Source organism: Amphiprion ocellaris, chromosome 9, assembly GCF_022539595.1.
Source record: "Amphiprion ocellaris isolate individual 3 ecotype Okinawa chromosome 9, ASM2253959v1, whole genome shotgun sequence".
Taxonomy (NCBI): Eukaryota; Metazoa; Chordata; class Actinopteri; family Pomacentridae; genus Amphiprion; species Amphiprion ocellaris.
In genome coordinates, this window is record NC_072774.1 from 17,921,515 (window position 1) to 17,944,126 (window position 22,612).

The following is a 22,612-nucleotide window of genomic DNA, read 5'->3' on the forward strand; positions in this document are numbered from 1 at the left end:
AAGAATGGTTCCTGTGGCTATAAATAGGACATGGGGCTTTCGACCAAAGAGCACCAGGTGCTAGGTTGGTTCAAAGTTGAGAGCCAGTGCTTTTTTGGTTCAAATCTCGTGCCGCCCCAGAACGGGTTTGAGTTTCCATTCGGAAGGAGCAAAGTTGGAGCTGCGTCATTGCGCCGCCACAAAACGTGTGTACGTCAGTGCGTACGTAGCCGTTCAACAGCGTTCACGCTGTACGGAAACCCGCACAACAACAATGGAGGACTTCATTGGAGTGGTGTTCATGGCTTTGCTAGTGTGTCTCGCCATCTCTGAACAGCAAAACCTTCTGTTAGGGGTTACCCATCGGCGTCGCCGTTCCAATGCCCGGCGATCACGTTTGAGAAGAAAGGTAAGACTTTTGGATACTTAACAGTAAACGTGCTAGCGTTAGCTTAGCTACTTAGCTTCGACTACGCTTGCATTGATTACGTAGCGGTTAAACACGCGCAATAAGTTGATGATCATATCTATGTTTATCTTTTTAGATGTTTTTAGATGTCACCCCGCCCCCTGCCCGTGACATGCTCGGCTCTCAACTCTGGCCAAGTCTGGCTCAGCAACGAGTTGGTGCCCGAAAGCTCCGGTGGTGGAAAGACAAAAAACCGGCGCCAAGTCGGGCACTGGCTCCGACTCTGAACGGGCTCTACCCCGGTCGAAAGCCCCTATTTGTAATCCAAGTAGCAGGTTGCTAAGAAACAGTAAAAGCCATTTTTATTGTTCTGTTATTGTGAGGTGCTGTCCTTACATTGGTTATCATCGGGTTATGAGTAGACTATTTGGTCAGCACAGGAGCAGATGTGTTCTGATTATTATTAATTATTTGGGGTATTGTGTTATGGGACTTAAAAGGGAAATTTTTCTTCTCACCAGCACCTATATTTCTTTAGCTGAATTGGCTGTTTAAATAAGCATAATCCCTCTGTTTATTAGTTGTCGGGAAAAGGATTTCTATCACTTTTAGAGTCATGTTAGAAATTAAATGGGTTTCATATAGAATTCTGCAATGTAGAGCCACGAATCTTACCACAACAAAATCTCATTTTGAAGGTTTGTCGTCATTCGGTTGTCGTGGCCGAGTGGTTAAGGCGATGGACTAGAAATCCATTGGGGTCTCCCCGCGCAGGTTCGAATCCTGCCGACAACGATAAATTTATTCTTTTCTAAACATCAAACCTTGGCTTTTCTCTGATCGAAAGTTTTATACGTAAGTGCGATATGTTAGGATGTAGGTCACATGCAGTGTTATGCTGATGTGAAGTGACACCAAACTGATAAATAATAGTACTTCCTGTCTCATTTTCAAAATACTTTCTTGGATTCTCTGAAATAAAAGTATCCAGCGCCATCATGTAAAATATGACTGCTGAGAGCTCAATACACTGCATTTTAGGAAAACATGTGCAAATTGATGAGCGAGAAAAAAAATGCCGCAAATAAAGAGAGCACAAGAAAATATAGGAACAAGCTGCAAATCGGACAGATTACAGCTCTCTTCCTGAAATGGGGTTTAAAGCTACAGACACAGAAATAGTCCATTTGGAACATGGCTAATGCTAATATTGTGCAGTATTTTCAGTATTCTGAAATTATCATTTCTGGGGACATATGCAACTTTTATTAATTTATTTAATTTGTTTTAAAGGAGGATCATACGGGTCCTTTAATAACCTGAACGATGGCTCCGTTCCATTAAGTGTCTGAGCTGATACAGCAATAGAGCCATTGTGCACAATAACTTAACATTCCCTAAGTGGAATGCAGCCATCATTATTGCGATTGAACGCACCTGTGCTTTTCCTGGTATGACAAGTCAAAAAGTGCGATGTGAAAATCTCTTAAATTGTGTCGCAAAAGTTCCAGAAGACGAGAAAATAAGGTAAAGTGCAGCTTCAATTCAATTCCAGCCATTATTTTGAAGTCATGGTCGAGTCATTTCTGCTTTGGTCTGTTACATAGCAACGGCGAACGCTCTGAGCATGTCGGTAGCTAGCTTATGCGTTAGTTAGCCTGTAAGCTAGCTGGGGCAGTTTATCATGGCAGATGACGATTTGGACGAACTGCTGGATGAAGTTGAAAAAAAGTTTTGTCGCGACGTTTCTGTGGCGTGCTCAGCTCGCGTGGACCCGAGTGGGTCAGGAAAATACGGAAGAGACAAAGACGGACAGAGAAAACACAGGTAAACAAAGCTAGTTTGGCTAGCACATGACATGTCAGCTATAAGCTAGCACTAAACATTACCTCTCGCCTTAATAACGTCAAACAATGAGCTATATATTCTAAGCCGCCTATCTTTTTGGATTTTGGATGTTTTGGCGCATCTTGGTAGCGGTAGCTGTAAGTCATATGACTCTTTAAACGTAACACTTATTTGCCATTTATGTTTCTGATGATATAATCATTTATTTATTCAATGTAATAGCTTCTCAGTTGCATGCAATGTGTGAATGTTTGGAAGTAGATGAAAGCAGATCTCATCCACCAAACAAAAGCTGTAGCCAGACTTACAGAATCACACAGACCAATTATTCAGTGCTCCCCTTTTGGCCCTCAGGAAAATTATTAGCCATGAAAAATGTTGTTAGCAGATACATTGCATTCCCATGTAGCTCAGAATGCTTTAATCTTTAAATATACAAAGGCTGCAATGGCTGGGGGAAAAGGGTTTTCTGTTTATTTTTAAAATTAATCCAGAGTTTAAAAGTACTAGGATCAGCCTATAAAATGTCAGGCATGTCTAAGCTTTAAATGAGTGAAGGAAAACTCCACCAAGGTTTCTAAAACCTGCATACTCCCAGGTGAAATTCTGCCCCTAAACCCTGATGAATTATAGACACAGCTGCTGCTATAAACACAGACAATAATTAATGTTTTTGTTTTAACTTAGTGTTCCAAAGCCTAAACAGCCGATAAGCAGTGTTTCTGAGGATATTGACGCCCTTCTGGAAGAATTACGGGAGGAAGACCCTCGACCAAAGGTGAAGTTGCTTGCATCTTACCTCAGAGCTGGGAGAATAATCCTGAAGGCATACCATAAAATAAAGTAGAATGAAGCAATAAACTTTTGTAAAATGCTTAGAATTTGAATTGCACTTAATTTTGTATTTAGCATGACTGTCATGGTTATTGTCAAGTTTGAACTCTAACCATACAACATAATTTCTTTTGCTTGTGCTGCATGGAGCATGTAAAACCACAACAGAGAATTGTTACCTGACTCTGCAGTTCCCCTCAGCCCTACAGAGCTATTTAGCATTTTAAAACTGAAACAACTGATTTTGTTCTCTTTCAGCACTGGAAAAACTACAAAAAACCCACCGGTGTTTCAAACTGCTTGATGGACAGTGACTTGCTAGTAAACACATTGGAACATTTAGAGCTAGAGACCAAGATACTTACTTTAGGACTTTGCTCCAAGTTGACTACAAAACAAGTTTTTCACAAAATTGCATTTTAAAAATTCTCTCAAAGATCCTACAAATGACACATCATTTTAGTCCTGTAAAAGAGGCAATCTTAGTGCCTTTAACATGCAAAACTAATGCAAAACAGCTCATGCAAAACATAAATTCGATAATGTTGTGGATACAAGTCAGGTGACAGTAGGGGATTCTTGGAAGAGTCTTTCAACAACAGTTTCAGACCAAAGAAAACAATATTTACTGCAGATGAATACAGTAAAATACTGAACCTGAAGCTTACCTCAGTACCTCAAAGTTGTACTTTGTACAAATGTGTTTACCTAGTTTTCCACCTCTGCCTTCTCAGCCGGAGATTGTCATGATACAGCTGTTTCATCTGTGCCTTTACCTGCATTCTGAATGACCAGTTAAAACCAAACACAGACACCTGCAAATGAGACTAAATCCTCATGAATGTTGCATTAAGTTATCAAGTACAAACACAAAAAGCATGGAGAGGAACAGGCAGTGATAAATTCAGGTTTTAATTACTTCAATTCGAATTTAAGAACATATTTGTTGCCATGTGATACCAGTCTGTAACTTACTTTTTTACCTTTCATTTCAGACTGAACTGTGTCCTAAAGGAAGCCAAGTGGAGAAGAAGCTTCCACCTCAGTCTGCAGGAAGAAAGTTTGTAATTTAGTTTATGAATAATTAAAAACCAAAAACATGCAAGTGTGTAATAATAACAGGGTATAGGCAGTGGGAGAAAACTCAGTCATTTTGAAAGTTTTGTCACAGTGAAGAAATGTTCAGCCAGTTCAAGAATTGAAAGCAAGTCCACTTGCTTTTCAGTTCAGGATATGTTCAGCCAAATGCTTTGGATATTAACTTAATCAGTTAATTAATTACCAATGCAAAGTAAATAACTTGTTTTCGAAGTGTTCTGTGTTACATTATCAAACCTTAACAAAACAAAGTAGTGTGTCTCTATATCAAACATGGATAAATTAAAGCAGGAACTACACTGTGTATTACTAATATTTTTTTTGCAGCTTCTGATATGAAAACTGGCATTATTCCTGTTGCTGTAGTAGCTCTTTTGATATCTGTACACTCTTCTGTGCTTGGACACGATCTGATCTGTTTGTTCTGCATCCAGGTGCTGTCCTGTTTATGTTGGCGGGAGCTCTGTCACAAATGGTGTGGGAACAGCCACATCCAAGAGGTGTGAAAAAATTATTTTGTCATGTTTCCTGTTTTTGGTGCAGAGCTCTAGTATTCCTAGCATACATTTTCATATGTTTAAAATATTGGAATTTTTAAAATATTAATATCCAGTGATTGAATACAGCTACTACATGTTGCTTGCTGCCTTGACCTTTTAAAAACTGTGCAACAACTGACTGGTAATATGTATCCTTAGGTCATGTGACCAGCTGAGGTGTATATCCTGCGACTTCAAGGTACTGATGTTTGATGACTGTGAGTGGGACCCGTCCTGTGATTACCTGTTCCTCAGGTGAGGCTGATGCTACATTACACCTTCCCCTTTTTAATTTTAAATTGAAGCTATATTGATCACACAAGGCTGCTGTCAGTTCTCTGACCGTAAACTAGACACTGAGGAATTTATTTATTTTTTTTGCAGTTTAATTTCAACTTCATTCATGTAACCTTCGCCACAAAGCCCGAGAGCAGAGACTTCTTCTGCTCCATGTCTTTGCAGTGAAATTGCTGTCAGGCTTTTTGTTGTGAGCTGCTGGGTGGAAGGCTAATTTGACCAATAATGACACTGTGTAACACTGCAACAACATAATGAAGAATTAATCTGGAAAGGTGCTTTATTAGCTAGTCATGGATGATCAAACACACATTACCGATAGATTACTTTATCATGCGAACATCATATTTTTGTTATTGTTAACCTCACGTTTGTCATGGCAAAATATAATAAGACTAAGTTGTAAAATCCTGCATTATACACTTCTATGCAATTCTTTGTCTCATAAGGGAATTTCTGGGTGCTATTTTATTGCCTCACTGCCCCCATCAGCATGGCTGTGTTGGTCTAAATGCTCACCATCTGTAACAACCTTATATACTGTGTGCCATTTTCCAAAAACCTCTTAATCTCTCAGTGCTTCAATCTTCAGTGGAACCGAGTATCAAATGACAGTGGCCATGCAGACAGAAATCATTGGATTTGCTTTTGTTCCTATTTGGTCAGGACAGGAGAAATCCATGATTGGTCTTAGATTAAGCTTTCTAGCTTGGCCAGGAGGTGGAAGTATTGAGCTGTGGGGCTGTTGCTCACTCTCCTCTTCACAGTTACTTCTTTTTGTAGCAACCATTGAACTGCAGCATCAACATCAAGTGTAGAAATTTGTAATCCTGTGATACCTAACAGTAAGGTAGCTCAGGACACATTGTAAGTAATGTAGAAATCTCATTAGAACACCCACATTCCTGACAATCTATAACAGCAGTCACTTCCCAGCCCCAATGGAAGCAATTGTGCATCTGCAGATAAATGTGACTAGAATATGAACAAGCAGAAAAATCGTTATTGCACACCTTCACTCTTCTATACTTTGACTAACTGGATATAAACTCTGGCATTAAACTTGTTACTGGCTGTAAATTTCCCATGGTTCTCTCCTGACCTTCTGCTATGAACATGCTACAGTTCACTCTTTGCTACAGAAAACAACCTCCAAGCAGCAACCCTATACTCTGAAAGTTTCAGGTTTTGCTTTTTTTCAGTGAATTTGACATTTGACCTCCCTGTGTACTAATGCACGACCAAAAATATTCCCCTATTTTGAGGAAACACCCTTGCTACATCTTTTGCTTAGCTCCCTCCGATACAATTGTGTTTAAAGAAATACAAATAGCTGAGGCATTTCTCTCCATATAGCAGAAAGATAATAAGTAGTGGTCAGGCTATGCAAGTCTATACAAACACCTATTTTATATTTTTTGATAACAGTATACACGAACAGCCTTTTGCGATGACCCAGTTCATCCTTTTTATTATTCCAAGTCACAAACAAAACCTCCTTTGCATCGCGGTTGTTGAGGCAGACTGTGGGAGGTTATGAGAACAAAGGAAACGGCTAATAGCTACATTGTTTTTGTGTTGAAGTAATCAGTGGTTGTATGAATCAAAATCTCAATCAATTTAATATAAATATTTTTAAAAAGGTTTTTAATACATTTGTTATTTCAGTTAAACCAATTGGTCCACGCTTGCATGTAAAGACAATAAAATCCTTCCAGTTAGAAATAAGCAGTTTGGTTATTTCATTTTAACCCATATAAACATAATACCTGGATTTTGTACATATACCATGTTTTGACAACATACTTTCTGGGTGTAAACATAGATGAAAAATGAAGAATTATTCAAGCTTTTTTGATGCCCACATGCAGTTCTTGATGGTTTTAGATGCTTGATCCTGTGCACGTTGTTTGATCAAGACTGAGAGTATTTATGTTTAGTCTGCAGCCTCACATTTTCATCAAATTGTAGCGTTAGGAGTAATTTCATTACTAATGTGTTATAAATTCATTGAGAGATCATGTGGTGACACTCTAATGTGGCATAGTGAGCTTGATTTCGTATTAAAATTACAGTGACAATGGCCCCATGTTGTGTTCACATGCAGTGCAGGAAGGACAAAGACTTATTCCTAGTGACACCATGTCGTTTGTTACAGTAATGGCGCCTGACAGGCCACACTGGAAAACAAAGAAGCGCTGGGATGATTGAGCCATGTGTCTAGGTGTTCTGAGAGTGTGACAGAACACTGGGGCTGGATTATATCTTTTATTTTCTTCTGAGGTGTTGTTCACTTCCCGCATGTCAACACATCTGCTGATACTTCACCATGTGACACCTATCATCCTAGTGAAGTGTCAAAATCAGAAGAAGTTTCAAGCCCATGAGTATTTCTGTATGTAAAAACACGTTAATGAAGATTATTGAATTGGTTTGTAAAACCGTAATGAAATGGACAGTAAATGTGCCAGTTGATAATTTTTCTATTAAAGCTAGAGAAATCAGCATTTTTTGAAAACAATTCTTTGACTGACTTTGTAATGTGAAACATGTCACAGGCTATTTTATCACCAACTCTGCAGCTGTCCTGGGCCTCTTCTTTCCTGCAGGTTTCACCTCCTAGTCTTGGTTTTGCTGTAGATTTTCTCTGTGGTTCAGGCTTTGTCAACACAAATATGAGTATTTAAAATTTTTGTCCTGGTCATGCACATACAGTTTTTAAAATGGACCTTGTGGAAAATGTCTTCCAACGTGACAATATTCAGAAACTCTGTTTGCAGTCTTGATTACATGTGATGATGTTGTGCAATGGCAAATGAACCGAAATAGTGTTTGTGCTGACATTACTAACAGAACTTTTTACATGTTTACACATAAATGCACACTTACTCTTGGCTATGTTGAGGAACAGAGGGGTCAGAATGAGACCACACTGTCTTAATGTTTCCTCAGTCTGAATGGAAAGTGTACATCCATTACTGCCCACGTGTTTGTTGTATTGTTGTTGTTTTAATTAAGAGGCTTAATACTTTTATTACTGTCTGTAATTTCAAAACAAATGCGAGTATGTGTAGTGCAGAAAAATAATTACAACTGCTTAATTAATAATTGTATGAACAATTGCTGATGATGCAGCAGTGATTACTTTAATTAAAATATTGCTTTTCTCCCAAAGAAAGGGACCTTTTAAACCGTTGTAAGTAGTAAATTGTGGGCTGATTTGCTTGACGTGCTTTTAATTTTAGCAGAAAGCAACAACAAAATGCACTGAAACAGCACAAGGCCAGAAGAAAAGCATTAAATCCAAGCTAAGTGCACTTATGCTTAATGATGGATAGTTTGCTCATTTGCCTTGCACCTGCATTCATTTTAACCTATGAAATATGAAGGGATTTTTTATGGCTATTTATCTAACACAGAGGTATTATTTAGTGACTTTTACTGGTGTCAAATTGTTATCGTCTTGTTCTAATTTTACAAAAACACATCTTAGCAAAATACAACAAAAAAACCGACAGTACAAGTCACTGAGGTTTTATATTTAAAACAAATAAAACAAAGTGTCTTAAAGCAATAGTGAATCAGTGCTGATGGATTAGAAGGTAACAAAGATAGATGAGAGAGGGGTTTTAGGCCAATTTCAACTTAGATATTTAATAGTTTAAGAAATGTGCTGCAAAAAACAAAACTGGGAGCTAATGCAGGCTAAAAAACTCCAATTAATTGACAAACTAGTTTGATAATTAGCCTGACTTTTCATGCAAAATACCAAACATTTTCCAAATTTTAGAGTCTTTGCCTTATATTACCTAAATGTCTATTAGTTTTAGACAGCTGGCTGACAAGACTGATGAAAATGTCACCTTGATACCTAAGTTGTGGTCATTTTCTGATTTTATGACCAAAACAATTTCATAATTAAATGCAAAATGAATCGGTAGATTCAATGATTCTGTTCTTTCCTCATTCTTTAATAGTCAATAAATAATCAGTAATTCTGAAAGATACAACTTTAAGTGTACACGCTGTGATTTCTAAAATGAAGAAGTTCTTATAATGTGCACACGTTCATAGCTTAAAGGTATTTTCAGGACAAGAATCCTCTTTTTTTTCCCCCATCTCTCTTTCAGATCTGCAGCACAAACATTTCTCCTTACAGCGGATATTAATTAGCACACAGCCCATGTTATTAAGTTTATCTCTCATTGAAATTGAAGTGGAACAATTAGTATGCAGCACACAGTGGGAGTACCAAATAGCTGTTAACAGGGCTGCAGCTGAGAACATTAAAGTCAAATCTTCAGTAGTCATTAAAGTTTCAGTACAATCTTTCTCTGTTGTTCTCTGCGAACAGGAACAACATGCCGGACCGTGAGAAGCTTAGAACCAAGCTGAAGAAGAGGAGAAGTTTGCGAGCGTACGCCTGCCAGTGCAGCTGGTTCTCCACGTTAGAGCCGACAGACCTCAGAGACCAACCTCAGCTCAAATGGGTCTGTGGCAAACACCTGGACTGATGTTCACTCCTCACTGCTACAAAGACACTGTTGACTAATGGGCCAAAGCACACGTTGCAAACACAAATCTTGGATTACTCATCTTCTCTCTGTGTCTATTGACCTGTTTAACTAATCATCCATCCATCCATCCATCCATCCATCCATCCATCCATCCATCCATCCATCCATCCATCCATCCATCCATCCATCCATCCATCCATCCATCCATCCATCCATCCATCCATCCATCCATCCATCCATCCATCCATCCATCCATCCATCCATCCATCCATCCCTTTCAGAGACAGCAGTGTGTTTTTAAAACTGCAATGCTGTTTTTATCGTCTTTGCTATTCTCTATACACTTCAGTTCGACATCACAAGATCCTGAACCTGTCAAAGCACTTTTAAAGAAACATACTGATTCTGATTAATAACTGATGAAACAACATGTAATCTGTAACTACAAAGGATCCAAACAGTAGCTCTAAGAAAGGCATATTTTTCTACAGAATTATGAAAAACTTCAGTTCATTACGGTTTTATAGCTGAAATAGTTTTTCAAACACAGTAATGTTAACATTATGTATTTTTCCCCCCAAATTTCAGAAAGCTGGCAAATGAACTGCCAGAAAGCCGGAGGAGATCAGTAGAGGAAGGAAACACTTCTGCACCACAAGAGAGCTAATGACAATCCAGATGTGGTGACAGTATCTGTTTTTTGCCATATTGGTTTCCCATTGCTGTGAATTAGAAAATCGGAGACTTTAAACATTCATTCATTTAAAAAATTAGGTGGGAATTTTTTGGATTACTAACTGGAACACATTCAACAGATATTTTCTCTGCATCTTTTTCTTCTCTTTCATCGCTGAACATTTACTGAGTTGTACTTTACTCAGACACCACTTGTCTACCACAAACCTTAGTAATGTGTGTCTTCTTGCAGCAGTTAGTGGCAGGTATTGGCTGTAGCAACTTAAATGATGAAATACAGATTCCAGTCTGTACAGAAAACATTTAAATGCTGTTTTAGATTCACGCTGTTGAACTTATTTCTTTTTTTTTTTTTACTATCTAATTGATTCAAATCATTTTTCTTGTACCAACTAGTGATACATCTGAGTGAATAATTTCTTACTAAACCTGATATTAAAACAGATTTTTTTTAACATACATGTAAAATGAGGCGTCATCTGGGGATGTGCTGTTTTCCATGGTAACAGTCTGTAGTTCATTAATTACCATTACATTAACTGTGTAGCAAACAGTCCCTCCGTTGAACATGGAGTGAATCGGCTCAGTTCATCCTGTTACTGATGATTAAAGCTGTACTTCCTCGTGTTTGATGTAGTGACATTTGACAGACTTGCAGTTTTCTGCTCCGCTGATCTTCAGTAATGACTTTTGATGTGATGACTGATGTGATCTAGTGAAATTTCTCTCAGTGCTTTAAAGCCAAGTTACAGTTTAATGCGATTAAATCTCACTGTTGAAGCTGCAGATTCAAAGCCACATGGAGCACCAGCAGAAATGTAGTTCTGCAGTAGAGAGAAGAGTGTTTGTGTCACTCTGTCATGATTTTCAGATTTTCTAGTTGGTGATTCATAATACAGAACAAAAGAGATGGTTTGAGGTAAACTACTGATCCTCAGACTTAATGAAGTGATTTAAAACCATAGTAGTTAGTGAAATATAGTCACATTCCCTGAGTCCTAAACATAAAAAATTTTCATCTAACTTTTAAAGTACATGTCTGGCCTTATTCTATTTTTCCTTACTGTCACATATTACATGTTTACTTTTAATGTTACAAGAAGACTCAGTAAAATCCTAAAGTAGCAAGAAACTTAGCAAATATTACTCAAAAAGGAGGAGTTCGTCATTTTCTTGGTGGGAAAGTCTCAGTGGCAGATTGATTTGGTGCTCTAGTAAGTATTTGAGGCAGCAGAAGTTTGTGTGTCTAACTGAGTTCATATAAACTACAGTGTGTGTTCATGGTAATGAAGGAACATGTTGTCCAGTCAGTGTTGCCCCTGATGTTGCTGGAATCGTTTTTACTCAGCAGTGGAGCTCTACAATAGAGGAATGAGACGTATCAAGCTTTCGATAAACACAATCTTGCTAGTAGCATCAACTCAGTGTTGGTTCTGTTTGTGGGATTTGTTCACAGTTTGAAAAACTTTTACACTCATATCCTACAGTCTGATCAGTAACTAAATTAGCTGTTGCATTCTGTCTTTCCTTTTCATATTATTTTTCATTAAATCCAATATAAAAAGAATAAAAACAGTATTTTATAAAAGGTTTTGGAAGGTCACGCCTTTATTATGGTGCAGGAGAAGAACCCACATTGGCTATTATTCATAAGAGATCATGCATATCCATTATATGACAGATGTTTACAGGAAGATTTTGTGTTTTTGACGTGTTGATCAGTAAGACTGTCAGTCTGTTTAATGATTGATAATGATTTAATAATTAATATCCCTGTTCTCCATCATCACACATACTGTGTTAAAACAGCAATAAATCCACAGTTGTTTTTCTTATTGACTCAGTTTGAAGTTTCTTTCTTCAAGCTAGAATAATAATTTGATAATTACTCAGAAATGCTGCCTGAGCACCTGCTGTGCAGACTGAAGTGCAAAGGTGACAAACACTTTCTTCTACAGGACATGAGCACACATCAGAATCCAGACAGTGATGACTAGTGATATTAGTTAAATAAGAGGGGCTGAAATGTAAAGCAGCTGGATATGCAGTGATTTGCTGAAAAAGTGATGCCGTGAAGGTCCAGTTTAGTCTGGAATAGAAGGGATCCTTATTGTCAGTTCTTGGATCACTGTATTGTCTCATTCATCCAAGATCACAAATCCAAAACAAAGTGCAGTTTGGCACAAAGTCATGCGCAATTTTCAGTTGAATTTTTTTGTGAGCAAGGATTGGACTTTTTTTTCTGTAGCTAATATGTAGCCATTATACTATTGCACAGTTAAAGTAGGCTAATTAAGTTTTCATTCAGCTTTTATCCCAAGTATTGTTCAGCTGTGTCCACAAAGTCAGTACAGTTTGGGACATACATCAGAGTTAAGGAAAAAGCACTGATATTTTCATGTCATTAATGCCGATGTGAAATGCAAAGTGAATTTTTGCAGTGTGCACATTTGCCCCATTGCAAATGTAACAACTGTGCATACTTACGCACAGGTTGTGTTTGTGGATAGCATATGTAAGTAGGTTTGTGCGACAGGTCACATCATAAACTGTACTTCATGTTGTTTTCCTCCCGTTTGTCTCATTCCCTTCTTGTCTATAAATTTAAGTCAAGTCATAAAGCCTCTGGAGAAGCACAATTATTTTGCCCAAGGTCAAATGTTTTTAACTCACGTGGCTGGATATGTACTTAAAGCAAGATCAAATATCACATTATTTCTTTTAAAATGTAATTTTAAAAAATTATATGTTATTTTTTAGCCAATTTTAATCAATTATTGCTAAAAAAAAATCTAAAACTGAAGTTTTTACAACAGCAGCTACCCTACTTTAAACAGCAGTAGAAAACGTATCTGTGTGCAGATAGTCACTGAATTATATTTGCAGTTATTGTCTGAGAACAAATACTTACTAAAAGCTCAAATGACAGGCAGTGAAGAGAATCTACATACTGCTAATCCTCTTTCCTTTTTAGCGGGAAAATATTGGCACCTGCTGGGATCCTATTGACACTCAGCCGAGGACAGTTCTGGCTTGTCTGACAGACAATTACAGTATCTGAGGAAGAAACAGGCTTTCCTGCTGCGAGTGTGAAACAACACCAGTGTGGAGGAGACAGTCAGACCTCTGTGATGGGATAAACTCAGCAGTGACAGCTGATAGCAAACCCGCTGCTCTTTGTTGTGCCGAGTTTGGCTCTGTGAGAGATTAGTGGTAGGGGCCGTCACTTGTTGAATGCATGGGGATGCTGGGTTTTTAATTTGTAAAATGTGTTCATTGATGTGTCTCTGTTTGACAACTAATGCAGCGTTCACTCTCTGCAGGCATGAATAATCAATAGGCAATCTAAACAGTCTGGAAAGGAAAGTGAGCAGCAGAGTGAGAAGCTGGACAGTCACTGGCCAGATTTACTGTGGACATTCATGGTCATCAGAGGATTAGTTCAACCACCATCAGTGGGAAATATCACAATATTCACATTCTTTGGATAAAGGTTAAGTAAGTGGACACTGTAGGTGGTTGTAAGGAGCTGTACACTGAAATACCGTACTTGAGTATCCATCTATTTCTAACTATTTAATGTGATGTTATTATTATTGTACAGTTTACTCCACTTACTCCAGCTCCACTTTATTTAAGCACCATAGTTACTTTTCAGCTTAAGACTTCCAAAAAAAACATCAACTCATAAAATACCATGAATTGATATAGATTAAACAACCTTATTTAAATATTTGGCCACTTTGATTATATTAAATTCTGTTTTTTTTTTTACATATAATATTCCAATAATGTACAGGATATGATAAATATAAAACTCTGAATGGGGTTGCTTTGCACAAACACTCCCCTTGATACTTTCATTACTTTTTGCTTCTAATAATTCCGTACTTCTGCACTTTGAGGTGCTTTTAGATGAGCAGTATTGCTACTTCTACTTAAGAAAGAGAGCTTAATGCTTCTCCCATCACTGGACACTGTGTTCTGCATAGTTTCTACAGATAAATCACCTCAGAGTTAAAAATAAATCTCCATTTTATTAGATTTGTTTTTGTAAACATCCAAATCTCGTGGGAATATTCCTATGAACTCAAATGTTGCACTCCACAGACACTGAATCTTTTTGAATGTATTGACCCCATTGTTCATAAATTCCATTACTGTTTCCTCCCAGAACAAAGACCAGACCTCTGACAACACTAGTACACAGTCCAGACTTCACATCTTTTGCAATTAAGTTTCAAGGAGATGCAGCTTTGACCTTGTTTGTCCCTTCGATTGGCTTGTCAGTGTGCAGTCAATTCACAATCAGTGAGATACTTGGAAGTGTTCATGATGTAAGTGACATCTGTTGGACACTGTCACTTGTAATCATTGTTACAAAACGAATCCACATGCTCACATCAAAAGAAGAGCACTTCACCTAATTGTACACCCTCTAATGAAATGGCTGTATCGGTTTGTCACCTGTCATTGTGTACTACCTGTGATGACGCCTCTATATTGGGATTACACAATGACTACTTCACACAGTGGTGCTGTGACATCTACTGCACCTCCACACTCAGAGACAATACACATCACTGCCATAGGAAAGTATAATTATAATCCATTTACTGTCAATCTTCTGCCTGCAGAAGTATGTAGTTTATAACAAATGCTGCAATGTAGCAAAGGTGAATCATCTGCGTCCCATATATGCCCGTTTTATAAATTTACTATTCCAGTTACGCCCACACAGTTCTGACCAACATGTTCAGTGTTAACTGCTCTTATTACCTTGTCTTTGTTGTTTATATATTTAATTCTATGTAGAAAATAGTTATGTTTTATGTTTTGTTGTCTATGCAATTCAAATATCCATGCAATTTACTGTATCTTGGTTAAAAAAAACATATTCTAAAAAGTTGTCAACATAAATATTCCATCAGGAATCATGATTAAACGTCTCCTGCAGTAGGATAATTCAGGGCTTAAAGTTATAAAGTTAATTGCCTTTTCTTTATGGGCATTGAGGTTGTTTCATATCAGGGAGGGGTAATTGATAAAGAAAAAAAGTTTAAACCAAGACAAAGATTCATTGTTTTAGCACTTCAGTGTTATTCAGCTTGAATGAAGATGTGTCATTATTGTGCTTTTGTGCAACGCAGGAGCATTTAAAGTGTAGTGCTGTCCTGTTCGTATTCTCTGTTGGTTCTTAATGGAACTTTAGGAGTCTTTTGATAAAGTTACAGTGCTTAAGCAATATAAAAAAAGCTTCTTTACTGTGGCAGAAAAAAAGATATGGAAAAGATAAAAGCTAACTGGTTTAGCATGTGTATGTATGAGCAGTGTCCAGCGTTATCTATACTGATAGATTCAGTGTCAGCTTGGCTCCTACTGGAAACCAAATGAATCAGAAAACTACAGGAGAAGGACTCAGACATGAGCTCCTTAAGTATTTAAAGTCTGTAGTTTACAAGTTGGTTTAGTGGATTACATGAAGCAGTTGCTGCAGCGCTGCATATATGCATTAGTTTGCATGTTGTCATAGAGACTCCCAGCTGGATTTTTATTTTTTTGAAAGTGTGACAGGCTGAGAGAGGAAGACAGAGTGACAGAAATGTGACTCAGTCTATCTCCTGTCAGACAGCAGGAAGAACAGAACGATGGGGCTGCTGAAGAGGAGGAGGAAGACGAGGAAAACAACAGCAGGAGTGGCAGAGCGCTGGGCATTGTGGGAAGTTTGCAGCTGTTGCCACCAGTCTGTCCGGAAGAAAACTGAGGACCGAAAGGAGCCGCACTGATGGTTTGAATATTTTATCCTTTGACTACAGATCAGGCTACACTGATGTCATTTCCCAATATATAATGTCACTTTTCAGATTGTCTTTCTTCTGGGGACACATTGGGTTCATTTTATTACACTATTAAAATCAACTTTCACTCCAAGGATACTTTTACTCTAAGTTGAGCAGATACAGTCTCACCCAGAAAATATGCGTGTGAGAGTAAGAGATGGCCGATAGACATGCCTGTAGTTCTGGACTAATTTGATGATACTCATATGAACTTGAATTTGCCTGTCTTTGTGGCATCTTGATGCCAAGCTCAGAGTACATAGTGGGTGGAGGAAGAGGAACAAACAAGTAGGAGGTTCATTCATTTAAGGCAGTGCCAAGGGATCTGTTTACCAGAGCTGCTTTATTCTGTATGAAACGCTTCTCCTTCAGTTAATTAAGTCTCAGCAGCTGTCTGAGGGCAGCAGGACACATATGTTGATAAATCTGCCGTCACAGCGCAGTGACATTACGCATAACTTCCCACTTGTTTGCCCTCATTAAATCACATCCAAATGCATCTGACTGTTCATTTTGACTTAATATTCTGCCTGTTACCTCATAGATGCCATGACTCATTAATACCATGGATCATGGCCTCCCTCCTCAACTTTCTTTGCAGCATTTTTTCAGCTTGAAAAGTTTTATTCTTTGATGATAATGCTAATGCTGAGCGATGTCCTGTGACCACCTGCAATTTGAATTATTACTGAAAAAGCTTCAGATTGATGGGAAGGTATGACAGGCCTCAGCAAATCAGTTTCATAATTTATTTCTGTCACTGCTCAGATGTACTTTGTGGTGATTGGTAAAAATGTAAACTGTCAGTGTGCCCAAGATTTTTAGCCTTCTGAAGCAAAACGCAATGCTGCTGGATGCAGCATTGTGAAGTTTCTTGGCTTTGCCTCTTGCATTATTTTCTCATATCATCATGGTTTAAACAGCACATTATATTTGTATAAACAACCTATAGTCTCGTCTGTCATTCTTCTTCCAGTTTCTATGTCAAAGACCCCCTTTGGTGAAGATGAAGTTTTTTTTACCGCATACATGTTAATGTCCATATGGCTGGACGACGCACCATGAGAAAAATGCGCAGTCAATGCCATCACGGAGCAATTCCACCTTAAATCTGCGGCGTCCTGATGACAGCCTTAAAAACGCAGATTCAGAAATTTGGGCTTTGACATATAAAAAAACCTAAGAAACCAACCCTTCCAGTATGAAAGCTGACAGGACTGTTTCATTATTATTATTATTATTTCGGTGTCTGTTTCTGGTTTAAACTTGTATGTCTTATTTACCAGTATTACAACTTGCCATTGTGTGATGTGCAGTAGTTGTTTGAACCAGAGTCGTAGGTGAGCTGGTGTGCTTGACCTGCAGCAAGTGGACAGGGGTGGGGTGCAAGACAGGTGGGAACTTTATAGATCTGCGCTTTCTAGTGGAGACAATGGTGTAGAGTTGCATCTAAGCCATATTAAAGAAGGAAGTATTGTTTTCATATAAAAAGTGTACAAAAAAACAGGTTTTTAGGGGTTAAATCAATGATTGGAGAGGAACCTTAAATAGTAGTGAGTATATAGATGACTGAATTCAATATTCAATTATGGTTAGTTAAACAACCACAATTTAATTTAAAATGTTTTAAAGATACATAGTAAGTTCACATCATGACTATTTCTTTTTTCAATTTACCAAAATAAGAGTTGTAACTATCAACGGTCCGTGTACAGATCTGGTAATTGGATTTTCCGTTCTGAAACGGGTATTGAAAAACAAAAAACGAGTGGTTATTTGATTTTCGTTTTAAAATACAAAAATTAAAATTGAAATACAAGGCGTTTTTCCTTTTCATGATCAAAAAGGGATATACGATTTTTTAAAAAAATGCTTTGATTTTCGTTTTATATTTAGAATAACAAGAAAGTAAAATCAGTAAGAGACAGAAACGAAAAAAGGTCAGTTTTTTCATTTTCTGAGACCGGAAGTGGTCATCAGCAAGTGTGGAGCCAAACAGAGTACGGTGCATAGACTGTACATACATTTTTTTTTCGTGAGTTTTCATGGTCAAAATGAGAGATCAGGTGGCCGATCTTAAAATAAATCAATATTGATTTTTTTTATAGAGCGTTAAAGTTTTGCGAAGCCAGGGGGCGGGACTACTTGATTGACAGTCCGGTCTGGAATGATTGACAGGTCCTATGGAGGAGGCAGCAGAGACTCTGTTCTCCTCGTTTGGATTAATTCTGATATAATAACTGTTGGTTTATTTATCGGTGGAGCAGCAGAACATTTTCCACAGACAGTTTTCCTGCCCGTTGGCTTGTTTTAACCAGTTTTCTACCTTCGGCTGATTCTACCAGCAGACACTGAAAGGACTCTGATAGTTCGGTAAGTAAATGTTTATTTTCGTATCGGTGCCGCTTTTAATGCACTTTATATGCAGCTTTAGTGTCAGATGTAATGTGTGCCATGCACTCCAGATGTTGGTGGAGTTTGTTTCAGTGTGTGTTGACCAGAGAAGAAAGTTAGCATAGTAAATATTAGCTTTAATGTTAGCGATGCTAACCGAGCTAGCTGCTCAGTCTTAGCCTGATTAAAGCTAACGTAGCATCAAGCTAATGTGTTGAGTTTCATGTAAACAGCTGAAGTGTGTTGTGTTCCTGTAATGTGGTTCATTAAGTTCATAAAACTGTGGCTGGTTGACATTAATGTAACGTTCAGGAAACTTAAATGTGATTAAAACAGTAACGTTAATGTTCTAGTTGTCAGTAATCAGCTTTAATTTGACACTAAAACAGACTCTGATAGTTTTAAATGACATCAGTTTCATTAATTTGTTGAAAATTGTCTCATTTGTTGTTGTGATGTTGCTGCTGATTCATTAAAAGCATATGATCCATGTTGAAGATACGTTTAGTTCTAGTATCAGAAGTACAAGAAGGAAAATGGAAGTTTAGTTCTGCTACATCAAAGATTTCAGGATTAAAATAACTAAATGAGTCTTTATGCCTCAAACTTTATTTTACAATAAAGAAATAATGAAATAATCACAGATAATAAAAATATAAATAGCAGAGAAAACCTGAGAGAATAATTTCCTGAAAAGTCTGTGAAGGAAAAGCAGCTTTTTATCCTGAAAGATCAGAATCAGCTCCAACATCTGCATCTGACAGCATCAAGTCAACCAGAAAGAAAAGAAAAAAGAAAATGACTTCTTTCTGATCACATCTGTTCCGCTGCTCACAGTCTGCTGCTGCTCACATTCTTCACATTTATAGTCCACTTTTAAAAGTTCAGCAGACAGGTGCTCTGCTTTGGAGTGTGACGATGTCGTCGGTGATATGGAGATTGGTTTCCATTTCACCCACAGCGTGCTTTAGGGCAGCCGGGTCAGACTTGATGTTTGAAATACTGACCGACAGCTCAGATTTAACTGTCTGCAGTTCCGTTTTGATGGGTATTAAACTTTCTTTCAAAGCCGACAGGAGCTGGGTCTTTAAAATAACAGCAGTCTCGTTACAGAGTGAAAGCAGCAGTTCCTCCTTAAGGTCAGAGATTGCAGCATCCGAGGGCCTCTTCAAAAGAAGATGTAGTTGATGAAGGCGTTCTGGAGCAGGACCAGAAAGACCACGACCAAGCAGCCTTGAGATCTTAGGCAGCATCTCCCTGAGGTGGGTGTCAACGGTGTTCACGGTCAGGTCTGTGGTAATCCCGTCAAAAAACAAAACAGAAAAATATCTAGATTATAAATCAACATGTAACCAAAGCACTCTGTGTATAACGCCATAGTATAGGATGTAGTTCAGAAAATGTCAAAGTATAGTATACTTTTCAAGAATAACATAGTATGGCCTGTAGTTCATAGTAAAGCATTGTCGGCGAAAAAACCTTACTGATTATTATATGGTTCAAAAATGCAAAATGATAGGATGTTTCCTAAAATTGTCATATATGATGTGTGGTTTCAAAAAATGTCATAGTGCAAATATATTGTCAAAATAGTAGTTATGTGAAGAAAAACATCAGAGTATATAGTCTTCTACAAAATGCCATAGGATAATATTTCATTTGCACAAGTAAAAGTAAGTAATTTTTAAAACTGTTCAAATTCTTAGAATATTTTGCTAAAAAACAAAAAAAAACAAACAAAAAAAAGTCATAAGTTATAAGCCATTAAAAAAGCCTATAGTGGTAGCGTGTCACACAACAAACTGTCATAGTATTGCCTTTGGTCCACAAAACGTTGTTTTGTCCCGGCTGTCTGAAGTAGGTGAGGAGCAACACCAAAATAGTCCAAACGCAGGTTTCCAGAGGGTTAGACGAGTATTTATTTGAAAGAGTAAGGTTACAACAACACAACATGTGAGGGGGTTAAAAGCAAATGGGTGTGAGTAAAATAAAAATAAACAGAACTAAAAGTGAACTTCACGTTGACATTAATGGGCATTCCAACCAGGAACAAAGTAAAAGATAATCAATACGAAAAAAAACCTCTTCCTGTTCACCTCTTAAAACCCAAAAACATACCGCAGTAGCACCCTAAACTAAAACTACCAATGGGTTTCCTGTTTTCCTTTCTGAACAAGTCAAAGGTCCCTCTCTATCTCCCTACACATCCACCAACCACTGGAACACATCTCCAAAGTTCTGCCAGGCCAGCTCAGCTTCCCCTCAGAAGAAGTTCCGCCAGATGAAGGAGCCTTTTGAGAGGCAACTGGCATCGTGATTGGACTGTACTTTGGTCTGTTCTAGTCCAGCTTCAGCTCCAGAGACGGCAGGCGGGACGAGTCAACGGAGGCCGGGTGGATGAAGGCATGCAGCTGAGTACAATCTAGAAAACAACCAGAACAAACAGAGTATGTCTCTTAGAAAACATCAAAGTATATCCTTTAGGATGAAACAACGCCATCATATACATCATATATTGTACAAATAACAAGTTAAATGAAAGAGACATACATTGTAGAATTGTAGTAATTGTGGACTGACTGATTTACTGATTATCAGTATTTTATTTTTTACTGATTTACGGTAATAAATACATTTAAAAATGGCGCTACTTTGGCTCTGAACCTTAATCTACCTGTGGTCGCTCTGTCTTCTGGAGTGATTTGATTGGTTATACGTCACGAATAAAACTTCTTTAACTTAACATCTCTAAACAAAACAAAAACTTATCAACAAAGTTTCCTGTTAGAGTTTGTGTTCTTCGAGGTTTAATCCAAGATTTTAAATACTTTCATTTACTGCAAATGAATATCGACTCCAAATGTCTCAATAATAATCATTATCAGCCTTAAAACCCCACAAAACACCCCTCTATACTCGACCACACTTAGTACAGTCCGGTTCCCCCTTCTATAAATGTGCTTGAAATCGTCCACTTCCTGTTTGTCAAAGTGTCCTTCTACCTGGACAGGTTTTGTTGGAGCTCATGCAGCAAACATTTTGGGTAACTGCACTTTAATATGGATGGATGACACTGAATTAGAGTCTGTTTTAATGAGACTGAGTTAAGATGTGTAGCTGTCATTAAATAGTAAATTATTTCTCAGAATTCACAGAGGAAAGTCTGAAATGTTTGCTAGGTTAGCGTCCCACATGTTCTTTGGCTCAGCTAAAGCTAACTCTCTCCAACTTCTGGATCTCTTGAGTTGCTTGTTGTTAAAATATCTTGCTAGAGGTGCTGAAGCTCAGAAAGTCTGAGATGTTTGTTCAAAAATAAGCTCATTCTCAAGTCTTATCTGAACTGTCCTCTTTTGTTTGAACTTTCCCTAAACTTAGGAGTTAATGACAGAGCAGCACATCCAGACTCGGTCTCATTTATGTAGAGATTAAACTTCAGTGTCATTCATTGATGTTAAAGTGCAGTTTTTCAAATGTTTGTTGCACATGCTCCCAACCAAACCAGTCCAGGTGGAAGACGATGTGAAGAGAAAGCTCCAGAGGATGAATATCACACATTTACATTGGAAATAAATGTCCTTTAATTTGACATTGTCATGCAAATGATGTTCAAATCTTTGAGTGCTTTGCTGATGTTTGTTTCTAAATGTTTTTTGACACTCGGCCCCAAAGATTAAAACCTTCTACGGCTCACAAGCTGCAACAATTCACACATTATCAACTATCTTTCTGACTAAACTAAGATAAAAAGTGAAAAACTGCCTGGTTCCTGCATCATGAATGTAAATCTTTTTGGTTTTTATGACAGTAAACTGAATATATTTGGGTTTGACATTTTATAAACCAAAACAAGAAATGAATTACTGGAGAAAACAATCAACAGATTAATGGTCAAAGAAAATGTGTTTTCTAACATATATGGCTGAATTACTCCATTACAAGATACATACAATTTGAATTCAGTTTTATTTATATAACGCCAAATACAGGTCAAATTGTCTCAAGACACTTTATTTTTATATTTTTTTTGTCATTTAAAATATGACAAAGTAAGAAATTTAAACCTCTTGACTAATCCAATTTATTATTTGGTTTTTAAGAGACTAATTGACAACTAAAATAACTTTCTCCACTAAAACTAATAAACATGAGGTCAAATAGAAG

At 37.6% G+C, this 22,612-nt stretch overlaps 1 protein-coding gene and 1 non-coding gene across 6 annotated transcripts; both read left to right on the forward strand.

Annotated features, from left to right (window-relative positions):
• Positions 1 to 126: 126 nt before the first annotated feature.
• On the forward strand, positions 127 to 17,002 carry cfap418 (cilia and flagella associated protein 418). Of its 5 annotated transcripts, XM_023288382.3 has the most exons (8): positions 127 to 388; positions 525 to 1,915; positions 2,924 to 3,014; positions 4,066 to 4,130; positions 4,603 to 4,668; positions 4,867 to 4,962; positions 9,359 to 9,494; positions 15,850 to 17,002. In XM_023288382.3, the coding sequence occupies exons 2-8, from the start codon at positions 1,842 to 1,844 to the stop codon at positions 15,979 to 15,981; spliced, it is 660 nt and encodes a 219-aa protein (XP_023144150.1). In that variant the 5' UTR covers positions 127 to 388; positions 525 to 1,841; the 3' UTR covers positions 15,982 to 17,002. The 5 variants fall into 5 exon arrangements, with proteins under 5 accessions (XP_023144150.1, XP_023144151.1, XP_023144148.1 ...); XM_023288383.3 differs by lacking the exons at positions 127 to 388; positions 525 to 1,915 and adding an exon at positions 1,922 to 2,215 and having other exon boundaries at positions 15,846 to 17,002; XM_023288380.3 differs by lacking the exons at positions 127 to 388; positions 525 to 1,915 and adding an exon at positions 1,922 to 2,215.
• Positions 1,102 to 1,183, forward strand: trnas-aga (transfer RNA serine (anticodon AGA)). The gene has a single exon. It is a non-coding gene; the product is annotated as a tRNA-Ser (tRNA).
• Positions 17,003 to 22,612: the final 5,610 nt, after the last annotated feature.

What these genes read in the sequence shown, in the direction of transcription:
- cfap418 (XM_023288380.3), top strand. Translation starts at nt 2,073, where the DNA reads ATGGCAGATGACGATTTGGACGAACTGCTGGATGAAGTTGAAAAAAAG. An exon ending in GACGGACAGAGAAAACACAG is followed by an intron (nt 2,216 to 2,923) that starts GTAAACAAAGCT and finishes GTTTTAACTTAG; the next exon opens with TGTTCCAAAGCCTAAACAGC. An exon ending in ACCAACCTCAGCTCAAATGG is followed by an intron (nt 9,495 to 15,849) that starts GTCTGTGGCAAA and finishes CCTGTCAGACAG; the next exon opens with CAGGAAGAACAGAACGATGG.